General features: G+C 50.7%; 1 protein-coding gene across 10 annotated transcripts in view; it reads left to right on the top strand.

Annotated features, from left to right (window-relative positions):
* Positions 1–259: 259 nt before the first annotated feature.
* The window catches only part of MACF1 (microtubule actin crosslinking factor 1), a 252,185-nt gene continuing 233,482 nt past the window's right edge, over positions 260–18,962 (top strand). For 4 of the 10 annotated variants that reach the window (XM_048825763.2, XM_048825769.2, XM_048825770.2 and 1 more), the window contains exons 1-2: positions 260–330; positions 2,526–2,787. In XM_048825763.2, the coding sequence (XP_048681720.2) occupies positions 2,568–2,787 (220 nt within the window). In that variant the 5' untranslated portion in view covers positions 260–330; positions 2,526–2,567. The remainder of the gene's footprint in view (positions 331–2,525; positions 2,788–18,962) is intronic. The other 6 variants (XM_048825766.2, XM_048825768.2, XM_048825767.2 and 3 more) reach the window with 3 other exon arrangements.

Genomic DNA, 18,962 nt, shown 5'->3' on the forward strand with positions numbered 1-18,962 from the left:
CCGCTGCGTGCCAGGCTCCCGGGCCGGGGGTGCGGGGAGCCCCCCGCTGCGTGCCAGGCTCCCGGGCCGGGGGTGCGGGGAGCCCCCGCTCCGGGCATTGGCTCCCGGGAGGGGCGGGCAGAGCAGGGGGAGGTGTCTGCGCTCGGAGCGCGGAGCGGGGCTGGGAGCGGCGATGGGCTGCACACGCTCGGATGCTCCTATTCTTTGGGGGGATTTATTTTCTCCATCCTGCCTTGGCAGCGCCCCGGAGCCAGCCACGGCCGGGTGAGCGCCCCAGGGGCCGGGCGCGGAGCGGGGCGCTGGCCCGGGAGGCCGCCGCCGGGCGCGGGGGTAAGTCCGGCGAGCGGGGGGGATGCGGGCGGGCTCCTCTCCTCGGCTGGGTTCGTGGCAGATCCTCGGAGCCCAGGGGCACCTCTGGCGGCCCCGCCCCGTGCCGGCGGGGAGCGGCGTTTGCGGGGCTCTGTCCTTTGCCGCGGGGGACCCGCAGGTCGATGGTTTTGCCGTCGATAATGTGCCGCTGACGAGGCTGGGGAGTGGGGGGGGGGTGGATTGGGGAATGGGTGGGGAGTCGGGGGGGGGTGGATTGGGGAATGTGGGGGGAGTGGGGGGTGGATTGGGGAATGGGTGGGGAGGGGGCTTTCCGCAGAAGCAGCCTGGCCCCTGGCCCGATCTTCCCGTGGTATGCACCCAAACCATTGCGAGCCATGCACATTGCTCCCCTCCTGGCACCTGCTGGATTGCCGGAACAAATCCAGTTAATGATCGCCCCGCTATTCCACTGGTAACCCCCGCTACCGCCTCGTCCTCTCCGCCCAGAAGAGCAGCCTCCTTCCCCTGCTATGCAAACAGGGCTTTCAGTCCTTATTCCTGGCTGCCCCTGATGTGGGTGTGTTCCCAAGCAAATGGGGAGAAGAGACATTTTCCCTCTATTTCTCTTAGCATGGCAGATGCAGGCGGACAGTACATACATGGGCAGGTCCATATTGTAGAGGATAAACAGCAAAAACAAAATTTTTGCTTATCATTGGGAGGTGAATGACTCATGACATTATTTATTTCTCTGGATTTTTGTTCTCTTTGTTCCTGTTTCGCTGATTACATACAACTGCTAGGGCTAATACTGTCCTCCAGAGAGACAGCGTCTCCTCCATTACAGATTTTAGGAATCAGGCACGTTTCTTTCCCCGTGGTTCTAGAGAATGAAATGTGAGTTGTTTAAAATATGTCTTATGACAAAGTGCCTGTTTGCTCTCTGAATGTACATTGCACAGACTCACTCGCCACTTAGGATAGGAAGCTGCTACCAATTTGTTCCTATAATGCTTAATAAAGTGGATTTTTACAGCTGCTCCCACTTTGGGGAAGATCGGGGACAATGGATATTTCTTAGTAGTTTAGATTTTAAACCTTCTTCTTGTCAGATTTTTTTTTTTTTTTAAATCTGAGTTTGCTTTGTTGAACTGAGCAAGGTGCATAGAGCTCCGATGGTACCAGCTTATATTTTGGGGGCCAAGACAAGATGATGGTGTTGTACTTCCTATGCGGAGCCCTGGATTGAAGTCATCCTGTAACAGAAAATGGCAAACTGAGGCAATGGTGTGTAGGGCACTGCTGTGAGAAAGATCACGAGGCTGCTGTTCTGGTTAGCACCGACAGGCCACTGCTGTGAGGAAGCTCACAGCTTCTAGGGGGAGGTTCATAGGCCAGGAGAGCTACAGGGTACTGACAGGGCACTGTTGTGAGGAAGCTCACAAAATTCTGGGGGGCAGTTCATAGGCCAGGAATCGTAGCTGGCACTTACAGGGCACTGTTCTGAGTACACTCCCACGGTGATTGTTCTGCTTAGCACTGCAGGGCCCTGCTGTGAGGCAGGTCACACTGTGGCAGACTGTAGTTGGCACTGCTGTGAGGAAGCTCACGCTGCTGGAATTCTGGCTGTTCTTGACAGGTGTCTGCTTTGAGGAAGCTGCCGTTCCAGCTGGCGTTGTCTGGACGTTGGTGTGAGGGCCCTCACGCTGTTACCCTCCTGCCTGGCTTGGGGCAGCTCTGTGCTGGTAGGGTTTTTGATGGTGTCCTGAGAGCTGAGGAAGGTTGAAGGGCTGTTCATGCCCGGAACAGACACATTACATGCAATAGAGGCGTAAGCTTATACTCGCATCATCCTGCCTTAAGCCTGCCCTGGAGTGACATCTCTCAAGGTCTCCAGGCCTAGTTCAGCCTTTGCTCATTTCTGCTGAGACTGCCAACATGCATGCCATTTCCACGGGGACCCTGAGTGGGGGCCCACGCCAGCTAATTTCCCATAGGCGCTGAACAGCCATTAGGTCGTTAAGTGCTCAGCACTCATTACCTGCCTGTGTCAAACTGGAACAGGTGGCTTGGACCGGAAAGGATGCCCATTGCAGTGCCAACCCCCTGAGCCACCCAGTGGCCACGTATTGGTAGGACCGCTTGGGACATCAAGAGAAGGTTGCTAGTATCTTCCCATGGAGCTGAACTTCATGTGTTGTTTTATCCACCCACAGATTGCTGTCCTTGAAGAGTAGCGGATCCCTCTCGTGTGGGCCATGTCTTCCTCCGACGAAGAGACCCTCAGCGAGAGGTCATGCCGGAGCGAGAGGTCGTGCCGAAGTGAGAGGTCCTACAGAAGCGAGAGGTCGGGAAGTCTGTCTCCTTGCCCCCCGGGCGACACCTTACCCTGGAATTTACCCCTGCATGAGCAGAAGAAGCGGAAGAGCCAGGATTCAGTGCTGGACCCAGCAGAGAGAGCCGTTGTCAGAGTAGCTGGTAAGGAAACATGGAGTACCTAGGAATTAAAGCCATGTCTCTATTGTTCCCTTTATAACTGTCCCCTGAATCTCGTCATGAGGCCACCATCCTTCCATGGAAGGTCAGATATGCCTTCTTTTAGAGCTCATCCATGCTGCTCCTTGTGTCAGCCCAGAACGGCTGCCTAAGAGCCATCGCAAGTGCCCCACTCCCATAGGACTCATTGTGCTTCTCTGTAGCGCTCCAAGCCTCCTGCAAGCCCTGGGAATGAGGGACCCAGATTCAGGTTTGTGGTGCCACCAGAGCACTGGACTGGCCCCCTCATTTGAACGAAAGGGAGTGAAACCTAGCTGCCGTCAGTGGGTGTAGGGTGATACAAGAGGCCCATGTTCAGAGGTGGCCTGAGGTCTCTCAAGCCTTCTGTGCTCTGGAAGAAACGGGACCCTGTCATTCACCGTCTGTGCAGTTCCACCAGCAGTGGAAGCCAGACTGTAGACAGGCCATAGGCGTCTTTACCACTGTGGGGTGGTGTCAGTGGTGGAAGATGTTTAGGACCTGAGGCTCGAGTATTTTCACTACAAAGCCAGTTTAGATAATTCAGTACCTGAGCCTGCATGTGCCCCCGTCTACCCTCTGTCTTCCACCATTTCTGCCGCTGGTGGGGCATCTCCAGTAGGGAATCACGTATCCCATTGTTTGCCCGTGTAGACACAGCCTCAGTTCCGTGGCTGGTAGAGTGCTCAAGCACTCTACCGCAGAGATGCTAGGAGATGATGATGGTCCTTCAATGCCCCCACTGATTGGAAGAGCCCTTTCACTCTTTCCTTCAGCCCTGGGCCATGAGTCAGGAGGTGAAATTAAATGAACAGGGGGGTATGGAGGAAAAAATGCTGTTTCTTGGGACAAGGTGGCCACCCATCCCTTCATTCAAGGGAGATTCCTGATTTGCACAGGTCTGCTCCATCTCCCATGAGCTGGGCTTGCATGGCCATTTAAAACCTGAGTATTTGAGCCAGCCTCCTCCATGACTCAAAGACCCAGCCTCTGAGATGCAGCATCATGGTTTCATGACAATTACTTGGTCTGCTGGGTCACATGGAGCTGGGTGTCCCTGGAAAGTGGATGTGAAATGAAATGCACATTTGATGGTGTTCAAACTGAGCCATTTGCAAGGGGATTGGAGGAATCAAAACATTTGTAGTGGCTCAGGGGGCATCCTTGGGGGCAGTGGTGGCAACTACCCGCCCATCAGTGTGGGCAGGGGCCTAGACAGCTGGCAGTCAGAGGGTGGGCATGCAGTGGTTCTCCTGCTGGCTGGTTCTGTATGGGCAGGGTTTGTTCCTGTTTTGTTTGTATCCTTTTGACCATATGTTTAATTGGTGGCAGGGCACCAGGAGCATTTCTCTTGGTTTGAGTCCAAATGATTAAATAAACAAATAAAGGGCTGAATGGATCCCTGGTGGAAGAGGTCCCCTGAAGTCCATGCCCTGACCCCAAGGAGGGATTTGTGGTTCAGAAGGTTTCTGATTTCATTCCAGTTTGATTCAGTCGTGGCTTTTGCTGTGATCCTCTGGCTGCTTTCACATCCCTGGGACACTGTGTCCCCTCGGGCCTGTGGGCCGGTCTCTGGTCACCAGACATTGCATCCGATGGAGCCCACTGGCTGCTCACACGGCACTGGGCACAATGTGCAGTGCAGCCTATGGGCTGATCTCATGTCACCCAGACACTGTCCAGTACATTTGTGCAGATGCCTGAATTTCTGGCCCTAATTCTGCACCCCTGTCCTGTATCCTGCAGGGGATTCGAGCAGGCCGGGGAGAGGATCTGATATGTCTGCTTCTCCCTGGACCTTCACTTATAAAAAATACAAAGCGTTAGGGTCAGGGATGGCCCAATATGGGGGTAACTTTTACATTTTGTTTTTAGGGCGTTTGTGGGGGACCCTACTCCACTCCTGGTCTGAGGGTTAAGCCCCTGCCCCGCTGCTGCTGACGTTTGAGAGGGAGCCCCCTAGTGTTTTCTCACGGCAGCAGCAGGAGGGAGGCAGCTCAGCTGCTGGGGAAGTTAGCCCTACAGCAGCAGTACGGCTTGGCCTTTTCCAGCTATCTGCCTGCCGGGGTGTGGTGCTGGGGGGTAAACAACCCCTTCCCCCCCAAGCTGTAAGGTGAGGGGGATGGTTTCATTGCCTGGGGAAAAAAAGAAACAGCTGCCAGAGCCTTTGGTCTCCCCCACCCCCCTCCACTGGCAGGTTCTCCCCTCCCTGCTGGATGGTCCTTTGATCTGCTCTTGGAAGGGGAGAGAAAATGGAAAGTAGGACTGAGATTGTCCCAAGTGATTGGTGATTCTGGAGCACCAAATCGAGACACCTTGAAGGGGCTTGCTTTGAAGAAAGTGCTGAGCCCCTTTCCCTGAAAACCAGGCCCCTTGCAGGTGTCTCAGGTTGGGCTCCAAAAGTCACAAGTCATTTTGGTCTATGTCTGATGAGCCCCGCCCTCCACCACCCAGTCCTTTCTCCCCCAGCTGGGAAAGTGAGTCCGTTCCATCCACCTGCCCTACCTATCTCTTGGGGATGGGGAGGAGCAGGAGGGGGGCCTCGAGGTGTGCGTGTGTCACAGGTTGGCCTTAAGGGTCTGCTGCTGATTGCTGAAAACAGCAGCTGCCATGAGGAAACCCTAGGGGACTCCCTCTTTGATGTCATTAACAAGGGGTGGAGCTTATTCCTCACATCCAGTGAGGAAGGGTCTAAAATACCCCCAAGTTAAAATAAAATCACTTCCATTTGGCTCTTGCCAACCTTGTCCCCCTGTAAGGCAAAGTGGGGTCTAGGATAGAGCCATGCTTTAATGTCAGCCTTAGATGGTGGACACTTTGGAGCAGAGACCATCTCTGATCTGTGTCTGTACAGCGCCTAGTACAATCCGGCTCTGGTCCATGACTGGGGCTCCTCAGTAGATCTGATTGGAAGATTTTTGTTTATTGATTTAGACAAAATTTCCCGTGGGAAAAAATGTGAAATTTTGTTTTGAAAGGAACATTTTATCTTGAAATGAAATTTTGAATTTTTTTCTAAAGGAAAATTTCCAAAAATGAAAAAAAGGAGAAAAAAAAAGCACATTTCCATTGGATGGGAAATGTCAGGTTTCAAATTTTCCTGCCAAATGAAAATTCCTAGTTTCGGCCAGCTGCACGTGGTGTTACTGTAATACGAATAATAAATAATGATACTCAGCAGCCCCTGGGGAACAGAAAGAGTTAATCCATCTCTGTTCTGGGGAGGGAGATGCAGCCTGCCAATCAGGAAATCCCCCAGCCCCACTTGGAAGGCTGCTTCATGGTGTGAGTTTGTCGTTTTGTTCGCAAATGCTGTTGAGGTGCCTGGAAGTCCCTGGACAGGAGGAACCGGCCACTTAAAATGATAATTCCTGGGACGGGAGGTAAAATCAAGTGGCAGGGGTGTGGGAAAGCCCTGTCCTAGAAACACTGGGCCTTGGAGGCTGGAATATGAAAATGGCTGGAGGAACGGATGCAAAGTGTGGCCCTGATTCTGGGGGGCGCTGAGCAGCCACAATTGAGTGGACACAGCACCGCTCAGGATTGGATTCTGCCTAGCGCTGTGTTCCTGATCTGCTTCCCTACAATGTGAAATAAAAATCTGGTCCTGCAGAGTGCTGATCCCTCCTGCAAGATGATGAGCGCCTGCCATTCACAGTGGAGTTGAGGGTGCCCTCATTTGGGTCCCAGCTGAAGAGATGAGAAATGCTATTTCCCCAGCTGTGACTTTGCTCTGATCTTTCCTTCCATTCTGTGATGCCGGGGTCTGTCGTCATGCTGGGTAGATCTAGCCTGTGATTAAAGGAAAGAGAATGTCATATAATCTGCTTTTATGCAGATTTCACATTAAAAATAACTTTTGAGTTGCAGCTAGACCGCACTCAGCAGGGAAGAAAGAGTCAGAAGCAGTTTCATGTCACTGGATTTGAAAATGTGTTGAAATATTGATTTGGGTTTTTACATTATTTATTGGGATCTTTGCTGGAGGCTGCACCAAAGCATGAGGAGATGTGACCTCCACATCTTCCTGGGATGGGTGCCAGTTTGGAATGGTGTCAGACACCTGGGTTTCCATCCACACTCGGGGCCATGACCCAGGACAGATATCAGAGGGAATTTTTTTGTAGCTATTTCAGTGAGAGTGAGCACCTCTTGGTACAATCAGGGTAGAGCTAATACCAAATTACTACAAAGACAGCTGCCTGTCGTTAACAAAGCCCATTCTCATTTCACAAGATTACTGGTGCCAGGATGAGGCTCTGTCCCTATCCGCCCCCCACCAATGACTGGGATCCCTGGGTTAGTCATTTGAGGAGGGGGTGTTGAATCAGCTCCCTGAAATACATAACTCTCCCCCTGCAATTGTATGGATTCCAGGCTTCAGTCTGCCAACAGCAGCTTGTATTCATCGCCAATGGGATAAGTACACCCTGAGCCACCCAAGAGAGCACAGTGGGGGTGTATTACAGCCGTGGTGGGTCACAAGATGAAGGCAGAATTGTCCTGGATCAAATACTGGATTCTGTGGCTTTCACAGGTGATATCAGTGGGGCGTGAATGAGTGTCTGGGCCAAAAGACTTTCTGGGTTCAGGGACAACACAACTACTTGCTACTTGTGTCCTCTTGCCTTCTGTGTTCACCTCTCCTCCTCCTTGCTCTCTTTTCTTCTCCTCTCTTCCATTGCCTTCCCCATCTCCGCCCTGCTCCCTTGTTCCGTTCTCTGTTAGGGAGCCCGGAGGCCAACTCCAGAAACAATCTGGGCCTTGGAACTGTCGCTCTGTTCCCCAGGCTGCAGGGAGCAGAGAATGGATTACAAAGAGCAGTCCATCAGCCAACCCAGTGTCAGGGCAGCACTCAGGGCGTGGCTCACTCTCCACACCAGATGCCTCTGTTAATGAAGCAAGGTGTGTCACAGGGCTCCAACAGCAGAGGACCAGCAGTCAGGTTCTCTTCCCAGCTGTTAGTACAGACTTGCTGTGTCTTTGAGCATGTCACTTTAGCTCTGTGCTGTTAACCTGTCTGTAAAAGGGGGATCTTAATATGGCCCCAGCTCATGTTGGGCGCCATGAGGTTTAATTCATCCTTATTCTTAGAGCACTCAGATAGCAGATGCTGTAGCTGCACAGAGTATGATTATTACGTACTGTCTCTAGTGCAGTCGCTGTGCATGGTACTTTACGGGGATGAGATGGATCCTCCGTCACTTGAAGACTCTGCAAAGAGACAGGATGTCTTTCTAAAAGATACACTCTAGTTCATCCACAGAGTATTGGGCTGGCAGAAGGAATCACTGGGTGAAATTCTCAAGCCTGTGCTAGGTGGGAGGTCAGACAAGGGGGTGATCATAATGGTCCATTCTGACCTTACAATCTATGGATCTGTGAAATAAAAAGGACAGTCGCTGCCCCAGTGAGCTGAAACACAACAAAATGACAACCTGCTTTGGTGGGTAGGGGACTGGGCAATGGGCAGGAGATGCTAGGAGACAATCTTAGGGGTGGAAACTGCTTCTGTGCCAAGCAGACCACAGACTTTGTGTCACTTTGTTTACTGCTTGTTAGTCACATTTTTGTAAATGTCTTTCCGGGTGGAGGGAGGGCGTGATTATTGTTTAAAGGCTTGACAGGAGCCTCGAGTGCGGCAGTTCTCAGCCGATAGCTCTCAGGGCTGTCCACAGCACTTGAGGTGCGTGGGTGAATCTGTTCCCATTCCTCTTCTCCGCTCTTCCTCTGAAGCGTTTTTGCTCAGGTGCTGTCGGGCTTCCTGGGTGGTGCTGGGCACCTTGACATTCCACTGAAGGTGATGAGCTTTCAGGAGCTCACGTGGCAGCATCTGGTCACATGAATGGCTTGTAAATCTTAGCACCCACACAGAGCGGGAAGTAGAACAAAGGATTCTGGTACCTATCTGTGGAGGTGTGGCTGGGAGTGGCTTCTTGTGGGTTCTCCAGACGAGACAGGTTTAGAGCCTAACGTCCTTTACAATTAGCTCCTGAGGCCGAGGCTGCTCTGTCTTGTTTCAGTGGCTTGGCGTGTTCTCATGCTCATGGCAGCGAATGCTCTACTTTGAATTGAAAAGACCCTTTGATCCTAAACCTGTTTGGACTTGCTCAGCCCGTGGGCCATATTTCTGATGTCAGGTTTGCTGGTATCAGTGTGGAGTAACTCCAGAGACTGACTGCCTGGGAATAGCTCTGGATTTACACTGGACTAACTGGGGGGCTAGAGTCATGAATATATTTAGGGCCTAACTGCCTCATTGGGTGCCGAAGTCCAACTCTTAGGCACTACTGACAGTCTCAAAGCCACTGCTCAGCTGCTGCCTGAAGTCCCCCCGTGCCTAATTTTCCACTGGTAGGAGGGAACAAAACTGCCCAAGTCCTGACTCTGCCCCACAGTTAACAAACTGCTGGAAGCCCCCGCAGGAGCATTCTCAAACTAGGCGTTCTTCCCTAACCTATGTCACTGGCAGGGCCTGATTGGGGCTCAGCGCACGCCTTCAGGAGTGAGCCTTGCACAAAAGACAGTGGGGGCAGGCCCCGAATACCCATTAGCTCAGTGCTTTGAGTACTCCCCTGGGGTGTTGGAGACACTGTAGGATTTGGAGCAGGGGTTTGAATCCAGGGCTCCCATCCCCCAGGTGAGTGCCCCGGTCCCTGGGCTACAGAGTCAGTCACTCTCTCACCCAGTAAATATGGAATTATTTAGACAAAGTGGAACAGCTCCCAGAGGAGAGATTGGGACAGACTGCCCCATTAGAGCCAATAACCTGGTGGCTAGGACGCTCACCCAGGTCCAAGTCTCTGCTCTAAATCAGGCGGAGTTGGGATTTTAATCTGTGTCTCCCATCTCCCAGGTGCTGGCCCCAAGCACCCTGCAGTGGGCTGGGGGGGTCTCTCTTGCAAGAAAGGGCTGACCTTGCTGAGGCAACTGACTCCGTAAGAGGGTTCACAGCTGAGAATCCCAACTGGTGGGAGAGGCGCTATCTCTGGCTTGTCAGTCAGGAGTCAATGGGAGTTAGGTACCTTTGTGAGTCTTGCCCCTTTCCTCTGCATTTCTTTCCTGGGTAGCTTAGGTGGCTCCCTGTTCAGCTTGCTGGCTTCTGGGAATAGCTTTGTTAGTTGCCTAACTCTCCCCATGCATTGTATGTGGAGCCTGGGGACCTATAAAATGATAGGGTCTAAACTAGCGGTTACCACTCAAGAAAGAGATCGTGGAGTCATTGTGGACAGTTCCCTAAAAACATCCGCTCAATGTGGCGGAGCAGTCAAAAAAGTGAACAGACTGTTAGGAACCATTAGGAAAGCGATAGATAATGAGACAGAAAATATCATAATGCCGAAATATATATCTATGGCACGCCCACACCTGGAATACTGCGTGCAGTTCTGGTCTCCCCATCTCAAAAAGATATATTAGTACTGGAAAAGGTGCAGAGAAGAGCAACAAAAATGATTGGGGGTGTGGAACAGCTTCCAGACAAGGAGAGATTAAAAAGATCGGGACTGCTCAGGTTCAAAAGAAACAACTGAGGGGGGATATGAAAGAGGTATAAAATCATGAATGGTGTGGAGAAAGTGAATAGGGAAGTATATTTTACTCCTTTATATAACACAAGAGCTAGTGGTCACCTGATAAAATTAATAGGCAGCAGGTTTAAAACAAAAGGAAATACTTCTTCACACAATGCACAGTCAACCTGTGGAACTCATTGCCAGGGGATGTTGTGGAGACCAAAAGTATAACTGGGTTCAAAAAAGAATTAGATAAGTTCATGGAGGACAGGTCCATCAACAGCTACTAGCCAAGATGGTCAGGGTTGCAACCCCATGCTCCAGGTGTCCCCAAACCTCCAACTGCCAGAAGCTGGGACTGGACGAGAGGGGATGGATTACTCGATAAATTGCCCTGTTCTGTTCATTCCCTCTGAAGCACCTGGCGCTGGCCACTGTCAGAGACAGGATACCGGTTTAGATGGACCACAGGCCTGACCCAGCATGGCCATTCTTATGTTCTGACTCTGGGATGAGGATTGCACGAGGTGGCAGTAGCACCTAGCAGTTAGGAGTTGCAGTGCTAAGCATTGCATGACCAAAGTACGTTTGTGAATCTAACCCAGAGAGCAGAATGTAGCCCAATATCTACGTGCAGGGAGTGGGGCTGGGATTGAGAAGACCAATCCTAAAGACAAACAAGGGCAGCAGTCGGGCAGATACACGAGAGGCACTGCTGGCATTTTCCAAGGGTCCTTGTTTCATCCACATTCACAGTGACATTTGGACTTCCTTGTCATTCCGAAGTTCAGATTTAATCTTTATCCGAGTGGCTTGGTCGAAGCCATTTCAATACACTCACTTTCCACAGCAAAATTAATTGTTCAATTAACAAAAATTAAAGAAGCCGGTTTAATGCAAGCCCCAGGGATGTGGGAATAAACCTGATTATTCTTTGCTGGTTGGTGAGATGCAGATTCTGCCTAGCGTTAGGGAGATGGCAGCTTTTGAACAGCTGCAAGATGCCCAAGGTGGAATTAAAAAAAGCCAGCTAGTAAGCAAAGTTTTTTCATTTCCTTGTGACTGTTTTTAATTCAGTTGTCTATAAGTCTACTTCCATATACACCTCTAAAATCAGAGCTTGCTTTCTAATGGGAGGCAAACAGCAAATCCGGCCTGTCCTAAAGGGACAGACGGTCTTTCCTGTTCCTTGCTGGGAGTGGCAGTGCAGGATGAGCGAGCCAGGTTTCCACAGGCAGGGAGGGAGAGAATTCATATGAGAAGAGCTGATATTTCTCGTCTCTGCTGTGAGCAGCCAGAGGAGCTGGTTTAAATGAAAATCTGTCAGGGTGGTTGTTATTTTGCTTGTCATGGACGGTTGTCTTATTTCATTACTAAGGCGGGCACACGAGCCGTTCAGAGATTTAGCTGCAAGGAAGTCAGTACCAATGCATGAAGAGCTGCCTCGTGCCATCATAAGCTCCTGAATTTAAAACCTCTGCCCCTGTGGGAGGCACAGCCATAAATGTAGCAGTGCACAATACCGGAATACAGTGTTAATTACCCTCGCTGATTAAAGCACTAAGGTAAAGCAAGCTTTTAGTTAGGGTTATAATTTGTCTGCCATGGCCCATGTGCTTTCAAAGATGAACCAGAAAGGTTCTTAAAACAATTAAGGACCTCAGATTCTAGGGGAAGATTCCTTAAGAGGAAAACAGTCTTCAGAGATTACAGCTGAGTGAAATTCACTTAGCTCCGTTCAGACTTCATGGTCCTATTTTGGGTCCCAGTGCAGCAAAGCACTTAAGCCAGTGGTGTCCCCTTAGCAGTAACAGAATGAGTCTGCGCCTCCCTGGGCTGGGAGCAGCCGCTGGGGGCCAAGAGCCATGGCTGGGGGTTGGGACTGGGGATGGGGCTGCAGTAGGGCTGCCAACCCTCCAGGATTGTCCTGGAGTCTCCAGGATTTAAAGATTATGTCCTGTGATAAAACCTCCAGGAACACGTCCACCGAAATTGGCAACCCTAGTGGAGCGGGGCTGGGTGGTGCTCCCTACCAGCCCCCTCGGAGGCCTGGCCTGGGCCCTGCTGCAGCCCCCTGGACATTCCTCTGCGCCTCTGTAGGGGGGCACGCCCAACAGTTTGGGGACCACTGACTTAAGCACATGCATAACTTTAAGCAAGAGTACTCCCATTGAGCTCAATGAACTTAACTTTAAGCATGTGCTTTAAGTGCTTTGCTGTACTGGGACCCAAGAGCATACACCTCAACATTTTCAGAATTTGGGATTTCAGCACTTCTTTCCAGTGAAGGCTGAAATGCCAAAAGGTTGCATGTTTTGATGTGAAAACTGCCATTTTGCTAGGGGTTGTTGATGCAAATAAATAAAATTGGCTTAGTGTAAAAGCTGCACAAGAGAAGACTCATGTCTGTGATTAATATTTTGCAAGGAAACACAGAAACCATGAGGTTTGCCTCTTAACAAAATCCACCCAGCTCTATTTTTCACTCTGCAAAAGCAGGCACACCCAACTTCCTGTAAGGGATTCTGGGTAGCATAGTCCAACAATCATTCTGTGAGCTAAGCACTCTAATTGGAACTACCACTGGAGAGCATTTTTCAGAGTAGCAGCCGTGTTAGTCGATGCAGTGAGCTGTAGCTCACAAAAGCTTATGCTCAAATAAATTTGTTAGTCTCTAAGGTGCCACAAGTCTGCCTTTTCTTTTCACGAGAGAGCAGATTTACTGTACACTAGACTCAAACTTGAGGAATCTGAGTAGGCACAAGTGCACCCTTCCTCTGCTTCTACTCCTCCCCTATTTGCTCTGTGGCGTAATGGAGGGTTTAGTCTCCCTGACTAATAAAGATTAAGTTTTAGAAACAATTGCATTATTGGGTGGGACTTGGAGATTAGACCCACAAGAGGGGTGTGGTCTGACACACAAACCTGGGGCTGCGATCTTCTGGGTTCTTTTCTCAGCTCTGCTGCTGACTTACTTGTGTGACTATTGGCTAGTCAGGTCCCCGCTCTGTGCCTCGGTTTCTCCATCTCTAAAGAGGCGTTGGCAGGGACAGGGATGGGTGAGGACTCATTCGTATTTCCAAAGTGCTCTGAGGACACAGCATGTGAAATGCAGTTGTTGTTCTTTCAGCTGGTTCAGGGGCTGATGAATCAAGTGCTGGGGGCGTTGCTGCTTTCGAGGTTTCATGCTGGGTTTAAGCCTCTAAGAGCAGGGAAGACAAGGAGTCTGGTGGCACCTTAAAGAGTAGCAGATTTATTTGAGCATAAGCTTTTGTGGGTTAAAACCTCACTTCTTCAGATGCAGGGGGTGTATTTGGGAGCGAGGGAGGGATTACAGGGCACCCAGCTCTGTGAGGGAAGGATTAGCGCACTTGGAGATGCTCCCTGTATGGCAAACACAGAAAGCAAAAGGAAATTGTCTGCTCTGTGGCTTAAAGAGCCACAGGGATTGAAGTGGAAGGCGGCTTTTCATGTTGCCACGGTAACCCAGATGGCTGAGTAACCATTCTGCTGGTTGCCATGGTTACAGAGCCCTGGAGCAGGGAATGTCTCTCGGGCTGCCTGCCCCCATCCGGGACACCGGGTCCCAAGGTGTGCGTGTCTCTGACAGGCCAAGGCCAAATCTTACAGTGGCAAAAAAACCAGCAACCCACCAGGATTTCTCCAACTCCCAGCTCTGGAGCAGGGGTCTGGATCCAGCAGAAACCTTCTCCTCTTGTCAAGGCACAAAACTGTCCAGAGAGGCAGAATGAGGTGGCGTGGCTGGGGACGGGGCGGTGGTGAATCTGACAAGAAGGGAAAAAGTCTGCCATATGAAAAGGGATTAGCCGAGCGGAGCCAGGCCAAGGGGCGGGGCCCGGCCTAGTGGCAGGAGACTGATTTCCTCCATCTCATCTTGGAAACCAGCATGGCGAGCAGGCTGGCGATGGGAGCGCTCTGCTGGCCAGTGGGAGACGTGGGGTCAGGAGCAATTTCAGGGTGGATTTTTGTTTGTGGAGCTGCCTAGGAGGGGCACAGACTCAGCCACGAAGTGCGTATCCACGAGAGAAAGGGGTCAATGGCCCATATGGCACCCTCGCAGCTTTGCGAGGACAAGTCCAGACCAGAGATTATGTTGCATGTGTGGAACTAGGCCAGCAGTTAGCAAAAGAGTCCCTGGTACCCAGTGAAGGGGTCAGGAAAAGCTGTAGCGGTTCCTCCCCAAAGAGCTTACAATCAATGCATGAGACAAGATATAACAGATGGAGACAGAGAGACAAATGGGGGAGTGCAAGGAAATGATGAAATAAACCCAACTAGTTGTAAAATGATTCTTGATACATTTATGAAGTGGATTGTGTGATGGGGTTTCTTGCAGTAGCATTGGACTGGTCTTGGTTCTTCCAGTCCTATGTCCCTAATGGGCCCATCTCTGTCTATGCCCTGGATATTGCCTTGAGCAAGTGATGACAAGCAAATTGCTTCAGACTCCCTGCTAGCAGGGCCAGATTAAAGAATGTTGCAGTCCTGTGCACTACGGCAATTGGGGGCCCCACCTTCCCTGCCCTGGGGAGTGGGTGGATGGGAGGCCCGGGGGAGAGAGTTGGGGAGTGACCCCGCCCTGCACTCACCCTGCAGCAGCTCCTGTCCCATGGGGTGGGGCTGGCTTGGTTCCTTGCTGGCCATAGCATGCAGGCGGGGCCCTCCTCCTGTGATGCCCTGCCCCCTTCCTGGCCCTCAGTTGTTTTTGATCTTTTGTGCATGGGTGGGTCCCCCATGGTTGTGACCTCCCCTTAGATGGGGGTCCTGTGCAAGTCAGTGCACATTGGTTAATCCAGACCTGCCTGCTAGGGTAAAGAGGGAATTTGATTACATATTTGTTTGGTCAGGAGAGGAAGGTGTGGGCAGCATGTTTGGCTTTCCAAGAATGGTTGTGGGAGGTGACCTTTCCAGGGGATGGGATGGGGGCTGGTGGTGCCCAGGAAAAGTGGGAGTAGATCCTATGTCTGGCTGCCTAGGTTGGTTCCATTTTCTACTGCAAGGAGTAGGAGGAATGTCATTTACTTTACAGTGCAAAAACTCAAAGCACCAGGAAAGAGGGAATGTGGGATCCAGTGAAGAAGTCCCTCCACAATTGTCTTGTGCCCTGGCCACTTTTCAGTGACAAACCTTCTGAATTGTCTGGATGCCTCCCATAATCCCCAGTGACCTCTGATGATTGTAACTGTCTCTCTTCTATGTTCACTCATGGTTCTCCAGAGAGCAGCTGGTGATTGAGTGAAGATTAAAGCCTGGGGTGGGTTTTCTTGCATAACCCAACGTTCCCCACTAGGTGCTGCTCAAGCTGCATTTCCTTTTTCTTTCCACACCTGCTGAGTTAGTCAGAGGGTGTGGGAAGAGAAACACTGTGACAATAACCATGTTTCAGAGATTTGCAAGGGTCTCCAAAAAACGGAGCCACAAGGAACTGGAGATCCTGTGACTTTGGGGTTTTGCTGCATATTATACTAGTCTAATTAGGCTGTGGGACAAAACTCAAAGGATGAATGTGAAGGTTTTGCATCAATGATGATCTGGCCTGAATTCACGCCCCACCCTGGTTTTTGATTTTGCAAAATCAAAACTGGACTGACGAATTATTTCAAAATCAATCCCAGACCGAGGAGGTTTTGCAAAACCAACCCCTCTGGTGTTTTTCCAATTGCTAGTGGGTACACTCTTCGGTTACACAAATAGCTTCCAAGACTCAAAGGTAAATAATAGTGTCAGCAACCAGTCTGACCTCTGCCTACCCATTTATCATACTGAGATGTTAATTTCAAAGCCTACCTGGACCATTTAGACGCCAGTGTTATTAAGACCAGGCCATCTACCAAACAAACACTCAACTGGAGTTTAGGCACTTCGAAAACTGAAAATCATTGATTATCTGCTGCTTGTTTTCCCTCCACTCCTTATTTTCCCATGCTGGGTTCTTAGCACACCAGCCATCCCAGACAGGACTTACCTGTCACACTGCTTATTTAATATGAAACCCTGTGCTGGTATGATACCTGATAGCTAGCTCACGAAAGCTTATGCGCTAATAAATTTGTTAGTCTCTGAGGTGCCACAAGTCCTCCTTTTCTTTTTGCGAATACAGACTAACAGGGCTGCTACTCTGAAACCTGATCTATTAAACTATCTCCTGACCAATATGCCTTATTACTGTCACTTACACTTTGGCAAGACTTGTAGAATATGTAATGCCAATACAGACGTTTCGAGTTGAGAAGGTGTATGCGTACTGCGGCAAGCTTATGTACAAACCATCTGGAAGGGGGCGCTGGGCAGCATGCAGCTACATTTTCACAGCTGGCCTCTAATTTTTGATGCCTCCATTTTTGGGTGATGAAATTTGAGGCACCATGGAACTGATTTTTGAAGAAGTGCTGAACACCAACATCTCCCATTGACTTCAGATGAATGTTTGGGTGCTTAGCACTCTTGAAAGTTAGAGCCAAGTTATCTCAGTTTGGTTATCACCAAATTGTGGTGATAACCAAAACTGGTGGCCTCTTGTTAAAGTTTGCAGAGAAGCACTGAGCTAGGGAATGGAAGCCTGAATCCCAGTTTGTTGCAGGAACAGTGTGCTAATGACAGGTGGCATTCACGCCTGCTAATGTGCCATTATTAGCTTAATTTGCATATACCTGCAAAACTGGTAAATCTCCTCACTGTATTTTCCACTGAATGCATCCGATGAAGTGAGCTGTAGCTCACAAAAGCTTACGCTCAAATAAATTGGTTAGTCTCTAGTACTTCTTTTCTTTTTGCGAATACAGACGAACACGGCTGCTACTCTGAAAACTGGCTTAAAGTTCCCTGTTCTGTCAAGGTTGAAATGTCACTTGAATCATCCACAGACCTGGGGTGCAAAATATCACCAGAATCATCATGTTTCTGTTTAATGCAGGTGGCTCCATAATCCTGAAAGTAAATTTTAAACAAACAGGGGCAGAATAATTTCATGGAAAATTACTACAGCATTGGTGCAGGTATTATTTATTTTTAAGCCCTGAAAATGTGGCCAGCACTGTACAAAACACATAGGTCAGAAGGTCCTCACCCCAAGGAGCTTGACCAGTGAGTAATTCCAGTGAAGTCAATGGGAGTATTGTCAGGGTGAAATTCTGGTTCTGTTGCTGTCAGTGTGGCTTTTGCCATTCTTCTTAGCATATGCGCAATGTGCTTCAAGTGGCACATGACCAGGATTCACATCGAATTTGGTCCGCTGGTTGGATCATTAGCTTCCCTGGCTTGGGCTGGGTACTGATGGGGAGTGCAATGTGAACACTGATCCATGCCCCCCGCCCCACTTGCCATTGACTGCAATGAAGCCAAAGTTTCACCTACAGTATGTAAAGTTAAGCATGTTTATGTCTTTATAAGCTCTCTGATCTGCATGGATGAATTGTGCCAAGGCACAAGGCTCTACCTACATGGATCTGACTGCAGGACTGAGCCTATATAAGAAGTGTAGGGAAATGGAAAATTGCTAATCTGAACCCAAGTTCCTCTGGGGATTTTTAGCAGACAGAAACTCTGCCCCAATATGACTTTAGGGTCCTGCTCTTTTTTCTGTCCCAGCTGCTGACCCTCAGATTTCAGCCAGGCTATCTTTAAAGTACTCCTGTTTCTCAAGCCAAACTCACAGGTTTTGACCCTGATCCAGAGTCTGTTCTTTTCTCCTTACCCCTTCTCTCCATTTCTGCATTTTGTTATGGTCCAGGCCTCTAAAATATTTTTTCCTTAACTCTCCACTGAGTCTGGATACTCAAAGTGCTTGTCAATCTAGGGTGTGTTCTGTTCTTTTCTTGTTTTTATATTGCTGCAGTTCCTTCTGTGGTTCTGGTCTGTGCTGTATGTTCGGGCTTAGTTCCAGTACTTACCCTTGTGACAAGGGCTGGATCTCAGTCCAGTTCTTTTCCATCTCCATTTCTGATTCCAGAAGTAGAGTCCCGGTAGGTTCAGGTTCCGATCCCTTTCTCTCTTCCATCGGTCCGATCCCCTTCACTCTCCTTTTCAAGGCCCCACTGTTTTGGACCTGCAACTCCCAGGCTCTGGTACCTCTCCGCTCCCGGGTTCTGATCCGGATCTGGCGCCTCTCTCCTCTCCCGGGTTCTGATCCGGATCTGGCGCCTCTCTCCTCTCCCGGGTTCTGATCCGGATCTGGTGCTTCTCTCCTCCCCCGGGTGTGATTTGGATCTGGCGCCTCTCTCCTCTCCCGGGTTCTGATCCGGATCTGGCGCCTCTCTCCTCTCCCGGGTTCTGATCCGGCTCTGGTGCTTCTCTCCTCCCCCGGGTGTGATCTGGATCTGGCGCCTCTCTCCGCTGCCGGGTTCTGATCCGGCTCTGGTGTCCTTCCCCGGCCCGTGGGCACAGCATCAGCAGCACCCCCAGCTCCCATCTCCTGGGCAGCCCCCGACCCCCAGCTCCGCCGCCCCCTCCTGCCCCTGGCCCGGCCTTGCCCCCCGCACGTCCCCGGCCGGCCGCCAGGTGGCGCCGCCGCTCGGCTGGGCCGGGCCGGCCGGGCCCGGCGGGGGTGGGCCGGGGGCTGGGGCCGAGCCGCGGCTGACAGCGGGAGGAGCCGCCGCCGCCGGCCGG

Source organism: Caretta caretta, chromosome 19, assembly GCF_965140235.1.
Source record: "Caretta caretta isolate rCarCar2 chromosome 19, rCarCar1.hap1, whole genome shotgun sequence".
Taxonomy (NCBI): domain Eukaryota; kingdom Metazoa; phylum Chordata; order Testudines; family Cheloniidae; genus Caretta; species Caretta caretta.